Source organism: Scatophagus argus, chromosome 8, assembly GCF_020382885.2.
Source record: "Scatophagus argus isolate fScaArg1 chromosome 8, fScaArg1.pri, whole genome shotgun sequence".
Taxonomy (NCBI): Eukaryota; Metazoa; Chordata; class Actinopteri; family Scatophagidae; genus Scatophagus; species Scatophagus argus.
In genome coordinates, this window is record NC_058500.1 from 18,609,471 (window position 1) to 18,625,419 (window position 15,949).

Consider the following 15,949-nt stretch of genomic DNA (forward strand, 5'->3'; position numbering starts at 1 on the left):
AAGCCTCGGTAATTATTTAGGGAAGGTGGGACTAATTGTACTGTAACTTATAATGTACAGCACTAATTCTATCATATTCACCACTCCCCTGCTCTGAGTTTCATCTTTTTAACAGAAACAGTTTTCTTTCATTAATTATTTCAATTCCTTCTTCAACTGGCGTTAAGCTGCCATCGGTGAGGCTCAACACAGACTTTCTAGCAGCTCAAAGGCTATAATGTTTCCCTCTCTATAGGCTTTTAATGTCAAGTGTTTGCGTTCAAAAGAAAGTCAAAGTAGAATTTGTAAATGAAAATAGTGAAAACAGTTTCAGTGAAAAAATGAGCAACCCGGAGCATAATGAAAGGAGTGAAAACAGCAAGTAAACATAAAGGAAGTGTTGAGTTTACATTTGCAATGAACACCATCTGCGGCTAATTAAAATGGGAGAAGTTCATAAAACATGGAAGCTACTTCGTAAAATATAAAATAAATATGTTTATGACCCAAGGAAAATTTGGATTGAATGTTGTCTCTAATATATACTTGTTTTAAATTAAAGTCTCAACAGCTCCTCCCAATTAAACAACTAATTACAGTTTGTCTGTGCTCTATAAAATGACACAGAACATCTGACGCCCCTGTTGGTAGGACAAGATAATTTGTCTGTGCTGCAAATCACTGTTGGGAAAAATCTGTTTTTGATGTACTTTAACTAAGGTTTGGAATATAACAGTATTGTTAATGTTACAGGATCTTCGTTGTCATAAACACATGGTTGAAAGCCATATCAGTAAAGCCAATAAAATAAAAAAAGAGTGCCTCTCTGAAATGGGAAGGCAACAGTGCTGTAAGATGTTTAAGTCTGCTGTTTGGTTGGTCCAACCATTTCATCATGATCTCCTCCTTTTAAGGACTTTTTTCTCTCCACAATGTCACCTGACTTAGTTGTGTCGATTTGGGGCACTTGTTCAAATGTCGCCTTTCATATCTCAAAAAACTTTTTCTCTGCAGGTAAACTTAAGTGGCAACTATGAATGTACTGAGGGTACATTATACCAGTGTCCTGAACTGTACATCCAGTGGCTGTAGCATTGCACTACCTGCTGGATCATATTAACCTTATTTTAAGGTTTATGTTTGTTTACGTAGTACAAGTGGAGTGGCCATGCTGCTTTGTGCAGCCCTTAAGACAAGTGCCAACAGCAACTCTCAAATTAGTAGCTACGTGCGCTGTAGTTTCCAGTCAAAAGTCCTCAGAAGAAAGAACAGAGCAGACAAACAGTTTTGAATTCAACCTGCTGGGGGATGACAGTGTTGAAGTAACGTGGGTGGAGAAGCGGGTGGAGTTAGAAGGGCTTATAAGTGCCAAAGTAGTGTAATGGTCTCTTGTTGTCATCTGAGATGACACATGTGTCTCTCTGCCATGAAGTATATTCCTGAGCCCTGTTGTTCATAATCATAATAATAACAGCGAATGATTTGCATTGTTTCTTCGCAGCTCTCACTGTCTCAGCTGGCAGCTACTTCACGCTACCCGACCATCAGCCACTCCAGCTCTGCGTTGCCGTGGCAACAGTCGTTTCCTTCTCTGCTCCATCCTTCCCCATTGGCATCGGCCCACCAGCTGTCACATGTCGTAAGATTTCCACCCCCGTACACTCTCACGCTTAGACACCACACTCACATACACACACACACACACGTACACACAAAGACTCGTACATACACAGTACTGATACACGTACATACTGAGGACAACGCATCAGCATTAAGCAAAATGGAACTGTAGATGACTTTATACACAAGGTGCACATTCAACACAGCAACACACAACATGGTAAGCCTTTATTCATCCCCGAAGATATGCAGAAACACACTCAGAGTTCAAAGACGCACTCACCTTTACAGCACTCATGCTCTCAGCCTCATACCCATGGACACACACACACACACACACACACACACACACACACACACACACACACACACACACACACAAGAAACCTGTAAACTGAACTTCAGCCCTGCACACTTTTTGTCTGTGGAGCTGCTGGAGGTGCTGGAGCTGCTCCTTTTCATCTTTATAATCAAAAGAAACATTATTCTTTTACTTGGCTTTTCAAATCTTTCTACAAAGGCTACTCCAATTTTCTTAAGGTATCCAGTATCCTGTATCACCTTGCATTTTGCCCTCTGGAAAAATATGTTTAATCTGCCTTGTCCAGGAACACTTTGAATAATGATTTACCATTTTTTCACATTTAGCTGCCTCTTTTCTATGTCAATTCCCATTTTGAAATGTAATGCATTTCCTGTGTCACTGTCACAGCAGAAGTTTGTAAGTGCACACCTATGTGAAATACAGTAGGTTTCGATGTAATTTAAAATAATTTTGTGGACTTTTCTATGAACCACCACCTCATCAAACCACACCATAGAACTCCAAGGAGCTCAAAACCAATGTGAACAGTCAGTAGCTTGCTTTTTAAACCCAGCTCTGTCTGCCTGACTACATAGATCCCAGTGAGTGAAGAAGCGTAAAAATGATAATCGAAATAATATCTGAGAAAATATCTGACTGGCTGTACTTATTAAGAAATTTTTTACATCTGAAGAAAGTCCTATCATTATAGCCAGGTGATAGCAGAAATGAAAAAGTCAGTCTATACTGTGCTGATTTTAATAGCTCTGAATAGCGTAATCTGTTATTCCCAGTTATGTCTTTGCTTGCAGGCACTCACTTTGTGAAAGTCACTTTGCCTTTGCTAATTTACATCATTCTCACCCAAAAAAGATGCATATATTTCAGAATATTCATGCTGCACAGTAGAAACAGTTCTTCTTCAAATCTTGTGAAATGGGGAGGAAATCATAATGTTGTAATCCAGGGATTAATCCTGAATCTTTTTTTATCAAATTAGGCATGCACCCTCTCATGTGAAATGTGTTATAGATGTACATCACTGCAAGAAAATATTGCTTGTGTTTGAGTAGTATTTGTGAAGTCTTTCCTTTCCTTTCCATTTGCGTCAGTTAAGAGAGTGTCTCTCTCTTAACTGTACCAGTGATCTTTTTTGTTCATCTTCATGCCACACGAAATTACAGCTATAGACAAAACTTTGACTTTGGGAAATATATAGCAACTAACATATCAGTTTCCCGTTTGGGTAAATCTTGCTTTATAAGACCTGAAATATATAAAGGTATAAAGGAGTGACGTGTCTTCACTTCCTACTGTACAAATTGAAGCCAAAATATCACTGATACGAGCGCTGCCATGTTGGGCTGATGACATCATTTGGAGCCAGAGTATGTGCAGTACTGACTGCTGGATGGAGTTCCTGCTTATACACCCGTCTGACCCAATCGCTAGCAGCACTCAGCTGTCAGTCATGAGTTTTCACCCCCTTTTTATAGCAACAAATAATTAATTCAAATCTATCTTGAACATACATCAGTGTGATAAGAATCGCAAAAACTAATAAGAAAAATGTGGTTCATGTGTACATGGAGTTATTAGTTTGGCTCTTGTTCCCTCTTCTAGCACAGACAGCAGGTTCAGGTTCATGATCTGTACTGGATCCTGCCCACGGGGGTGCTTACCTTTTAGGAGCTGCCATTGACAGCAACTCTTAGTGCAGGGATGTCTGGACATTTTGATTCAGCCCACAAACTACATTTGGAGGGATCTAGTTATGGTCACAGTAGCTGTAATTCAATCTTAGTAGTTTGTAGCGTTTGAACAGATAATGTGGAACATTCCATGTATATACAGTAAATCATTATCTTATTCATCCATTTCCCTGTCTGCATGTCTACATTAAGTTTTCATCATTCTTTCAATTTATTAAAATAATGGATTGCAGTGCAACATCAGAGCCATCCTGCCCAGTCCACCTGCATATACGCCTCAATACTTTGCTCATATTCTAACTAGACAGCAGTAGCTTTAATGGGTTTTTCCAATATTTCATGCTCAAAATCCATATAGCTTAAGCTATGAATCATATTGCAGAATAATCCAGGAACTGTGGATCAGGCTTAGTGGAGATAACAATATAATCAGACACACAATATGTCTAAAAAAGGCACAATTCAATTTGGTTATGAAAGACTGACTGGGTCATGCTGTGGAACTGTCAGAATAATTTATTTATTTCATAGGTCTGTATAAAGATGCTGTAGTCAGAAGTTAAGAACATCCTTTATGTAAGGTTAAATTTCAGTCATACCATGAAATGTCACACACGTACAAGTCAAATAGGAATGGTTTTGAATCTTCTCATCATTTAGTTGGGATAACCCATAGTGTAAAAAGTACCTATAGATCTATATTAAACCTTAAATGTTCTTACTTCTTGGCAGCATTCCCAAAACATTGCAGCATATAGATTTGTAGATTATTCACAATTTATAGCACATTTATATGTAATAATAATGTAAGTAAAGTAATAAAATTCTTTGAAGTAGTTTTAGAATTTACCTTTAAATGTCCAATGATTTTTTTTGTGATTCACAAATTTAATTTAATCAATTGATGTGCCATATTCTTGTAATTTAAAATAACACATCCATGCATTTAGTCATCTGTACGTCCTTTCTTTCTTCTCTTTAACACTCATTGTTGGGTGACAGGGTAAGATACTGGATTTTTTGCGACTTGATATTATAAACACAAGAGCTCAGTTGCAGTTGATCTGCAGACTATTAAAGTTGATGTGAGTCTATACAGTATAATTTTTGCTGAACATCTGCCACTGTTGCCACAAATGGAAGATGCGCCATCATGATAAATGCTAAAACGCAGTAAAACAGAAGCACAAGAGTCATAAAATTAACAAATTCCGAAATAACAGATAAAAAGTATTACTTAGCTAAAGTTTGCTTATCAGTAGTGCTGTAGCTGCAAAACCTCTTGTGTATATCTGGTGCCTTATGAAATCAACTTTTCAACAGTGAACAAATGAATGAGGTATTTCTACTGTCAGTAGTTACATAAACTTGCTTTAGAGACACTTTCTGAAACTGCGCAATGCTCTGCTGGAAATTGAAAAACGCTGTCAACCATAAAATCCTGGATGAGTATCATGTGTTGTATCCCTAGTTCACTGGCTGTTTGTAGTTATGATACTGTCAGTGAGTTTCTCTGACATTTTCTTTGCACATATCGAGTCATTTAATCAGCTAGCAGAATTTATTGTTTAAACCTCCATTCGTCCTTGTCCATAACCTGAACACACTTGCCTATAAAAAGTAGATACTGACACCGCATAGTCTTGATGGCAGCAGGTTCACATACAGTACAATGCCATTACTTTGAGCCTTTTAAACATGCTGAGGCTTCTACACCATGCCTTGGATTCCCCTGAGGTTATTATATCGCAGGCTGTTTCATCAGAGGAGGATCATGGATGTGTATGTTGCAGCATGACTTTGGTCGAGGTTATTACCAGCATGTTAGATAGAAAGCACCATACTAAAGGAGGCAAACGGAACCATGCACATGTATCAAAGACCTGAATAAAAAACGCTTGAGTGGCAAATGACACCATTAGCTCTCCTTAGTTAATTATCTGTGCTAATACCCCTCCAGCTGCATGCCTGTCAATGACATGACAATGAAGCAGGGATTAATGTTTCACCAAAAATAAAATCACAATTGTTGAATTGCTCCACAGGCATTACAGTTCTTTTTCTTTTCCTAAATAGCTGATATTGTGAAGTAGAAAAAAATAATGTTGGTTAACAACGAATAATATGACTAACTATAGTACTGCTAGACATTTGATTGTCACTCGTTGCATTGCAGATTAAATGCAAGACTGCTTCAAAAAATAAACATTAAGGTGTCAGCATTAAAGTTATTTTGTAATAAGATGCCTCTTTGGTTTAATTAAAGCTTACCACTATTTTGGTCATTCTCACAATAGGAAGGGGCATATTATACTATGCTACCTACAGTAGCTATGATTTTGAAATCATTCATTTTTGAGAACAACTTAACAACACTTCTACTTTAATTAGTGCTAAACTACATATTTGAGCTTTTTTTGCTCAGTAGCCACTGTGGCTAGTGGTTTTCCAATACTTAGCCTCTCACCAAAGCACATAGCAGCAATTGCACCTAGGTAACTGTGGTCCCCCTGGACCTTCTTTGCGTGCACCACTTGTCATGAATGGTGATCCAGCTACTGAGTCTCACTCACTGCACATGGTTTGCTCCCTTGCACTAAATATGAGTTATGATTAACCCACATTTCTTACCTGGTATACAATACCACTCGCAAAAGAGGCTAGTAAGAGTGACTCTTTGCCAAATTTTACCCGCAGTTGGCAGGTGGGTGGGTGCTAATGTCAAGCCCTGTAGTTCCCTGGAGTACTCTTAGTTTATGGATGAAGTTAAATGAAGTGATACCCAAAGAAATGCTTACAATACAAAGTCTTTTATTTTAAAAGAATAAGGCTGCTGATGTTTTTCTCAATGTGAACAAATCCCATGATAAAAGCCAACAATGAATCAATCCTGTTAACTTTAATAACTGAGCCTTTTTTAGAGATTAAACTATGTATGTCTGACCCACTTTGCATCCTCAGCATGAACTATTTGGTTTTGTGCCGCTGGCAGAGTAGTGAAATTGGAAAGCAGTGACAGTTGGACTAACACATTGTTTTATTGGTCTTTTCATAAGATTTGCTAACAAACAATATAGAATGAAATGAAAGTTTAAAACTTGAGTGAGAGCAGGTCACCGAAGTTTTTAAAGTTTGCTGCTTGTAATGAATTCTGCGTTTGACAGAGACTTGAATACTACTACTAAATATATTTTCTTTGTTCTTAAAGTTACCCTATCTGAGCTGATTCATCTCTTTACAATCTATTCTAGATATTGTGCCCTTCGATGACTTGAAAAATTGCTTTGGCACACGCTACCACTCTCTTTTGGTGATGTATTGCCCTCATGCTAGTTTATTTATACAGCATTTTCAACAACCAGAGTTCTTTGCAGATATCAAGGGACAAAGAAACAGATAAAACCCAGTGCAGTAAAACAGCACCAATAAAACAGTGCAACAAAAAAATCCTGGAAATCTCAAAACTTAAACCAACATACTGTAAATAAAAATTTTCAAAGCTGCTTGTAGGGAGTGATTGCTAAGACAAGTGTTTTCTTTCCAAGTGTGTTCATTTACAGTTGTTAGATCCCAAGAAAATTCCAAACAGAGACACTGCTTTTGTGCAACTTGAAACACTGACACATATTGTGATGCTCCGATACTCGTTTTATTTAATCCCTTGTGACTTAGAAATGATAACTCTCTATAATTCAGGCCTGCTCAGGTGTCAGCAACATCGCCCATCTGGAAGTGGACCTTCAGCGGGAAAGGAGCGTGTCACCTTCAGCTCAGGAAGAAGGAGACCAACTTCAGGAATTGCCCTTCACCCCTGTCCATGCACCTGTCATCACCCTGGGGATGAATGTGCCTCGGTGAGCCCCCTCTGTTGACTGTTTCAGGCATGGGCAATCTGGAATTTATTCTGCATAAAGTCTTCATGATGTTTTTAGTTGACAGTTATAAGTAGTACTCTAGTTTTTCTTAATATATTGTGATACATTTTTTGTAACTGGCGTTTACTCTGAGAGTAACACAGCACAACCTTCATAAAACATGCTGAACATTATTTCCTTGAACGTGTTATTTCATGGCATCTCTTTTTATGTTCTCCTCTGTGCCCCTGAATCATCATTACTCATGTAAAGGTTAAGGTGATTTGCATAAACTGGTCTTAAATTCTGTATCTGGGACCATTCAGCTCTTTAAAAGCCAGAGCTGTACTTTATCCTCTATGAGATGGAAGGGAAATACCACTTCATGTATGTTGCAGGCATCAGCCTTCAACATGAAATGTAATTAAGAGGCCAGCTGTTATTTGTGAAGCGGTAAGTACTGGCCAGTATAATGATACTCATGATGATAGTGTGGAACTGGAACTGAATTGGCAGTCAATACTGAAGTGCAAAAAGAAAATTCTAGTGTATACCAGATACATGAAACTGTATGACTTGGCCACCTGGCCTCTTAGATTAATGCATATGGAGCTTGTGTTTTCAACATTTATTTATTTATTTATTTATTTTTCCCTTTTCTCCTTTCCCTTTTTCGTGATTAGCAGTTTCTAGTGGGGCTAACCTGTCCATTGCAGCACTGGAGACATGAGTGTTACTCAGGTTTGATAGGAGACTATCAAATGAAAGCACTTTAAAATGTCCTTTTATCATGTTACTGACCCTGTATCTTGACGTGAACACCAGTGTACTGCTTCATTACCACAACAGTTCACTGTCTTGCTGTCTACTGACGGATATCGATCGGCTCGCTAATTGGCAGCATGTGTTCACAGTATAGCAATGTTGTATAGGAGAACTCAACTCAGAGTCAATTTAAAGAAATCGTTGTCAACCTTTACAGCCCATTTTGGACAAGAGTCACAGCATTGTTTGTTGGTATGAAAATGCATTATTAAATCCAGATGCAAGGAAGGGGTTTTAAAATTGATTTAGAGTCACAGAAAGCAATGAAATGAGCTCACAGTTTACTTTGCACCTAATAATAAAGTTTGGAGAGGATATCATAATGATAGCAGTAATGCAGCCATGTCTGTTGAGGTGGGACACCTTAGGAAAGATTACATCCTGCAAATAATGGGCACAGTAACTCAGACACAAGGCATTGCATTAGTGCAGAGAGTCTGTAAATGAGCAGCTGGCATCAAAACAGTTTCCCAATCTCAGACTTTGGATCCAGACACGATGCTGTTCAGTTCAGTGGGCTGAAACATCTCTGCCTCTTCACTCCGAGCCAAAACATCTTTTTGACTGTTTTCCGTGTGGAATGACCCACTTTTTTGAGAAGAACAATGAAGTCTAAAGAAGTTTAATTGAAGTTGCTCTGCATATCTGATTGAGCCCCTTTTGAAATAAAAATGATTGCTTGAATATTAACCCAGCAGGGCTAAATTAAGACATAACTCTGAGCCATGGGGAAGAGAGGAAAAGCATGAAATTGACAGAGCCGCAGAGCGAGAACACAATCGACTGTCTTCTTCTTTGTTGCTGCCTTAATTAGTTTGATTAAGGCTTCCTTCCTTCACAAATCTGACGCTGTGGGCTCAACTGTTTACCTACTGGACACAGGCAGTGTTACCGTTATGTGATAAGCCCAAATATTATTGTTCATTTTACTGCACTTGGACTTTGGACAGCCATCTGTGCACTGTGTTTATCATACCCAGAGTGTTTGGTGTCAGCGTTGAAAGTATAAGTTATGAATGTTACCATAATTGTGGAAGAACAGGTGGCCACCATGATTAGAGATAACTGCCAGTTATGCTTGAAAATCCTGAGGGAGCGTTTTGGCACCCGTTCTCTTTCCCCTGTGAGCGCTCCTGTGGTGCCACAGCTTGACATATATTGCTGACATCGTCACGCTGTCTAATCATTGCTTCACTGCATTTTTGTGAAGTCCAGCCAAGTATTAAAATTCAGGTTCAGCTTAAAAGAAGGCAACAGTAAATTGACATTATCTCCATAAAGATAAACATCTTGAATCACAATGGAACTGATCCAAGATAAAGTGAGCTGGATCTGAAATGATAAAACAGCACAGAATTCCACTCAGATGCAAAACAAAACAATTTTTGCCTTATCTGTAACCACAAATCACCCAAGTGTGGCTGGTGCACCAAGGATTAAACACATCATCTCCTGCTGCTTGTGAGGCATTGAGGATGGCACTCATTGAATCTTTTTAGCTTGGCGAATTATCAGTATGCACTCATGACTAATTTAACTCCTCTCCTCCAGTTCCTGCTCTATTAGTTCCAGGAGCTCCATGGCCCACCTCTATTCTGCTGGCTTCCCCAACATTGTGGACTGTAGTGGGCAGGTGGCGGAAGTCCTGGACCCCACAGAGCCCGTGCCCTTTGACCCACAGCGTGAAGAGACTGACCTTCTACAGGGCAACCTTCTGGTGTTCCAGTTTCTGGCCTTTACCAGGTGAGGCCTGCCCTGCTGGGTCACCAGAGACTGCAGTGTAACTATTGACTTACGTTATATATTGACTTATATTATTATTGACTGCGATTATGTGCTGAATTACTGTAAATATGATGATTTGTGCTTCTAGAAATGTCAGAACCGCTTTGTTGCAGTCAATAATTGGCCAGCACTTTACCCACTGGCCATTTAACTGTATAGAGGAATAGATATATCCTTTATCCACTGTGGTTGAAGGCCAAGGACAGTGTCCCACTTACCTTGAGGTTTCTCCTTTTTTTGCGTTAACTGCAGCTAGAAATTTAATGCATTTTAGCTACACGAGCATAAAGCCCTTCCTGTTACTGCACACATGTCAAGTACACAACTATGTAAGACACGCCGACATACGCTCACAAATTGCAGAAAAAACAAACACATTTTCCACCAGCCCAGGCTGAACAGAGTTTCTGTCAGAGGCACATCATAAAAACCCTGCAGCCAGTATCCCCCTGTCAGGAGCGGACAGTGGAAGGGGGCTGCTGAAAGATGAGTACAAAACACACCATTCTTTGTGTCCTTCTATGTTGTCATCAGCACTGTCAGCAGTTTGATAGACCAACTCACATCTGTCTTGTTCATCACAGACTCACCACCATGATGCCATGACTGTCAGTGTACCAACCTCAACAAGCTGTCATTTCTTGCTGCTAAGAGATATGTGATGTATAATGGTGTTCTCAGTGAATAAACCAATCTGCTTTGGTAGTAGATGCCATTAACTTCTTGTAGATTCACCTCGGGGTGCTTCAAATTTAGACCTATGACAGTGACTTGAATTTCTATTTAGTTTTCACTGTGATTCCATGTAATCATGTCACATAGCTGCAGTTGCTCCCCGTTTTTGGTGAAATTCACAGTCAAAGAAAATTCCCAGCGTGAATGACTTTTACTGGCTCGGGAGGTAAAGCAGTCAACCGTCCATCAGAAGATCAGATCCCCGTGCTAGGGCAAGATACTGAACCCCAAGCTGCTGCATACCTCCACTAGTGTGTGAGTGTTGGTGTGAATGCTTATCACTCATGTCCTGTAAATACGGTTCATTTATGATTTAAGGGCAGCCAAGATCCAGACATGCTGGCTACTTTTCTGTGGCTCTTTTTTATATATAGTATATCTTCTGCAAGTTTCAGATATCATTTTCTTTTTTTTTTTTCAGAAGCAACAAGGACTTGAAATCTTTCCCCAATTTTTCCAGATCCCAAAATGACATCTTCAGGTTATGTGTTCAGTTCAGATCAGTTTTGTCAGCTACTCTAATTGTAACATTTAAATGTGCAAGTGTTTTCTTTTTTAATACCAGTTAATACCAGTATATCATGCAGCCTCCATAATCAGACATGTTTAAACCAGACCCACAAAAGTCCTGTATTAACTTTGCTACCTAAATTGCTGTCAAATTAAGACTAACCAGACTTGTTGCATTTTACCTTTAAACTTCTTACAACAACAAGTAGGCAAGCAGCTAGATGATCAGACAGGTTGTAAATAACTCTCCAGATCAGGTCAAAATTTGAAGATCAACAGTAAAATTATTACCTCAACAGTCTGATGGTAAACTTCCATCTCAGTTTATAGATTGAATTCAGTACTTCACTTTAGCCCACCATTCTAGCATAGTTGTGGATGCACACATCTTACATCATATTTTCTCCACCTATGTCGAGCAGAGAAGTCAGTAAAAAGTAGTTTCTCGTCTCCAGCACTCTCCACCACAGCAACGCTAACATGTTTAATCCTGCAGGCTGGCAATTAAATCGCTTCCTTTCTGCAGGCCAGTTGGAAGGAAGTTTGGCACTAAAAACACACTTATATTGTAAAATTACAACAGTGAATATTTAAAGCCTCTGGGTAAGCTGAAATCATATGGGAGACAGTGAAACCAAGGATGTATTTTTACTTTAATTTGTTGTGAATGTATGAAACCTGATTAGAGAATGCTGTCGAGTGGGTCGGAGGTTACCCCATAATTATGACAAACCTGTATGGCAGGGGTTTAGACGACAGCAGCACTAGCACTTAAGGCAAGCAGGGAGCCGTGGATGGCAATGTAATTTCTACTTCTCACCCAGGTGCCATAATTATCAATATTGTCTGTTTACGGAATGAATATTAATGCTGGCTCCTCTGTGAAGATGGAGCACGGCAGCATCTTTAACAGTCGAATATCAGAGTATGTGACTGACTGGGAGGGCACACATTGCTCTTATTACAATCTACTTTGAAATTTCCAGCACTGGTGGCCTGTCGGTAGATGGGGGTCCTCCCTGCAGCTCCTGCTTGTTTTCAAATACCTTTTCTTTTTGGCTCATTATTGAATACCCTATGACTGATTACTAATCTGTTTATCAGACAGAAACAGAAGGAAGCTCATCCTGAAACTCGCTCATTATTTAACGTGTTCGCTGCTAAATCAGGTGGTTGCAGGCCCATTGGGACTTTTTGTGGGCCGTCAGCAGTTTGAAGTGTGTGTTTAGATGTGTATACATGTGTGTGTGAAATCACACTCAGAGGGTGGTGTTTGTGTGAAAGGAACGCATAACACCAGGAGGTTCTCATAAATACAAATCCTTTTTTTTCCACCATAAGAGTCCTGGTAACAAAAATGCATATAATGATCATCTTTGTGTTCATTTAATCACCAATTTATACACTTTTTAACAGAAAACACAAGATTTCCTGTCTTCCACAAGTCTAATAAGTAGTTTTCATGCTGCTTCAAGTTTTTAAGAAGGAGCCCAGCTATCTGCTTAATGTGAATCAAAGGTGTAGTGCTGAGTTTGTACCTACTCAATCAGCGGTCCAATTTATAGCCACTTTTAAGGTGTGATTTACCCCCTTAAGTTCTAATCCTCATTTTGATTATTTGGTTTTCATTTTTAAGTAGCTGTAAAGCTGAATTATCGGCTGGGCTATGATGTGCAAGACATGCAGATTTGATTTTTCACTTTCCTTTCCTGGATTTGTCTGAGGGAAATTGTTAGCTGAAATGAGATTTACTGTACCAGGCTGTTAATGACATTTTCAACCATTAATTTTCAAATATGCACACCTGTCTACTCCTATAGATTTTATAATAAAAATACCACCATTAGCATTTAATTGATAATATTCAGGGTAGTAAATCAATCACTTATGTATTTATTTACATGCAGCAATGCATCACTTTCAAATATTGTAATGCAATAATCGTTATTTTCTGTGGAATTATCAACCTCCATCTTTTAACAGAATACCAATGGCAGGTGTTGCTTTGGATTGGCCTGACAACATCTACTTCACCTTCCAGTTTTACCGCTTTCCACCGGTCACATCACAGCAGCTCAAGCTACTGACCAGTGACAGGGTTCAACATAAAGCTGGCGATCCACTTCCTTGTGTCCTGGCAACCATCAACAGAGATGGCACTGTCAACTCTGGTAAGTATCCACGGCTGCAAAAAAAACACTGTTCATGCTGTTCATTTCCTCACTGAAATGGAGATTCATCAGTTTGTGTGCATTTAAGAACTTAAAGTTGAGTCATTAGTCATAGTGTGGTATGAAACTGCAGAGACTTGAACCTCTCTTCAGATAACTAATCTATCACAGTGGAACGTATACAGTTATAATTACATGGTTATCCAGAAAGATTCATGCTGTTTGGTGTGTTCAAGTCCATTTCGAAAGGTGGGTAAATGTATTCATCTACGTATCCTTATTTGTTCATCCCTGCCATTGATTATAAACAGTATTAGAGTTGTACTTGTATTACTACTGTTACTTTGGATATAAGCCATATTGTGATTTGTTTTACTTCAGATTTACGTTGTACAATCAGTGTGTACAAACTACACGCTTGTTCCATGATGTTCCATGATGTTCTCTGATGCTGCGGCACTTCTCTTTCAATCAGCTGAGCGGATGCTGATTGATGTCAAGTCTATTCATGTAGCAACTAATGAAATGGAAGAGATATTACAGCTTCTGACAGAGCGTGATATTGAACACACAAATAATCTCCCCCTTCTTTCTAACGCCTACCCATATTCTCCATTCCCCAGACATACACTCTGGTCTAACTCTGTCAATATTTCTGTCTCTGCGTGTCTCAGTCTATATCATCCAGTCTGCACTTCCACTAAGCCCTCCTACATTCCTCTATATATTCTAATGTTCATAGCTCCACCTGAGCTTCCTTTTCTTTTTTGAAGGATTAAATGCTACAGTTATCTTTTATTAGTTTGTTCACACAAATTGTTTCTTTAGGTATCAAAATCTGACTCATCTGTCTTCATTCATTCATTCATTCATTCATTTTCTATACCGCTTTTCCGTCAGAAAGACTCATCTGTCTCGTGCTACTTTACTTTTTGAACCAACAAAAAAAGTACTTTATGAACAAATAGAAACTACCCTTTCTGTGTCATTATACTTTTCCATGAAACTGCAAACAGTTTGACTAAACTTATTGGACTTTTCTGCTGTGACGTTAACCCTCTGGAGTCATTGTCCGTTTTTGACTACTTCTGATTTTACCTTAAAATTTCAGCTTAAAAATGGTTTACCTTGCCTTGCCTATAAATTGTAAATATCAAAAATTATGTACAAATTTAGCAAACAACAAGTTATTTACAACTATTAACCTTAAAAATTTGTTGTCATGACAAGCATATGTGAAAAAGGTTTATTAACATTAGGACACTATCTAACATACAGTATATACATCAGATAAAAACACAAGCTGGACAAACATTTGCACAGAAACAATTGGAAATTCTCTGTGTAACTCGTGTGACAAATTTTGTTTAATTTTATTGATGTTTAAAGAAAGTGTGGCATAATCCTCATTTTCACTTGTTACCACGCTGACTGTTGTTAGTACAAGTTATATAAGCTTATATTGTATAAGCCTATATTCAATATTTCTATATTTCTGTATTAACAGTGGAACAGATGACTATGTGCAAGAGAAGTTTGTGATCAACTGATGAAGAAAATTGTACATTCAGGATCTAATGAGCTACAGAGACAAAATCACAGCTAAAAGGAGAATGAACAAAATAAGAAAAGAAATAAACAAGCAATTGGTTGCTAAAACAACTTTATGGGGGTGTCATGTGTCACTGGCTTGTTTTTGGCTTTATCCAAAAAAGAAAACCAAAAAGTTTAAAGTATTAGATTTAACTGCATTAGGCATTAGTACATTAACATTTTACAATTTTGTGTATGATTGGCTCAACATAAGTAGTCACAACACTTCAGTAGGTTAAAGGTCATGATTCTGACCTTGCCATTACACACTCCACATTGTCAAGGCTTTAAAGCTGTTCTATGATAGATATTAACCTTTGGTTTGCTAGCTCCCCTCATGTCACATTGTTGAGATGAGTTGTTGATATTCAACGCGGCCTTAAGAAACTATAAAATAAGTAATCACATTTTGTTTGTTTGTTCTTTTTTCCCCTCGTTGTAATGTTTTCCTCTGTGGTGTCCTTGACTCAGTATTTAGTCTTGTTGTTATGTCTCAATCTATGAATGATTGCAGAGCCCTGTCCAACCCCATGAGCTTTATGAGCTTCTCTGGCATTTAACTATTAAGAATCTGCCTCTATTCTCTAAATTTTCTAACTCTCAAAAATATATAATAATAGTTTTTTCCCAGCAAAGACAGTATGTTTCTGTGAGTCATTTTGCAAAGCACAGGCCTGAAGGTGATCATCTCCCCCACTCCTTGACTGTCTTTTTTCCATTGTTGCACTCAACACTGAAACAGTGAGAGGAGTGAAACTCAGTTTGGCATCATGCTGTTAGCCTCATATAGGTTTAAAGGTTCTGTCTCAATCACTGATTTTGCTTAGGTGTCAAATTTTCGCAATTATGTGTAAGCAATTA

General features: G+C 38.5%; 1 protein-coding gene across 1 annotated transcript in view; it reads left to right on the forward strand.

Moving 5' to 3' along the window:
- Positions 1-15,949, forward strand: part of nphp4 (nephronophthisis 4) — a 148,937-nt gene that overhangs the window by 86,319 nt on the left and 46,669 nt on the right. The window contains exons 13-16 of the mRNA XM_046397509.1: positions 1,481-1,618; positions 7,312-7,469; positions 9,846-10,037; positions 13,308-13,495. Coding sequence (XP_046253465.1) covers positions 1,481-1,618; positions 7,312-7,469; positions 9,846-10,037; positions 13,308-13,495 — 676 coding nt within the window. The remainder of the gene's footprint in view (positions 1-1,480; positions 1,619-7,311; positions 7,470-9,845; positions 10,038-13,307; positions 13,496-15,949) is intronic.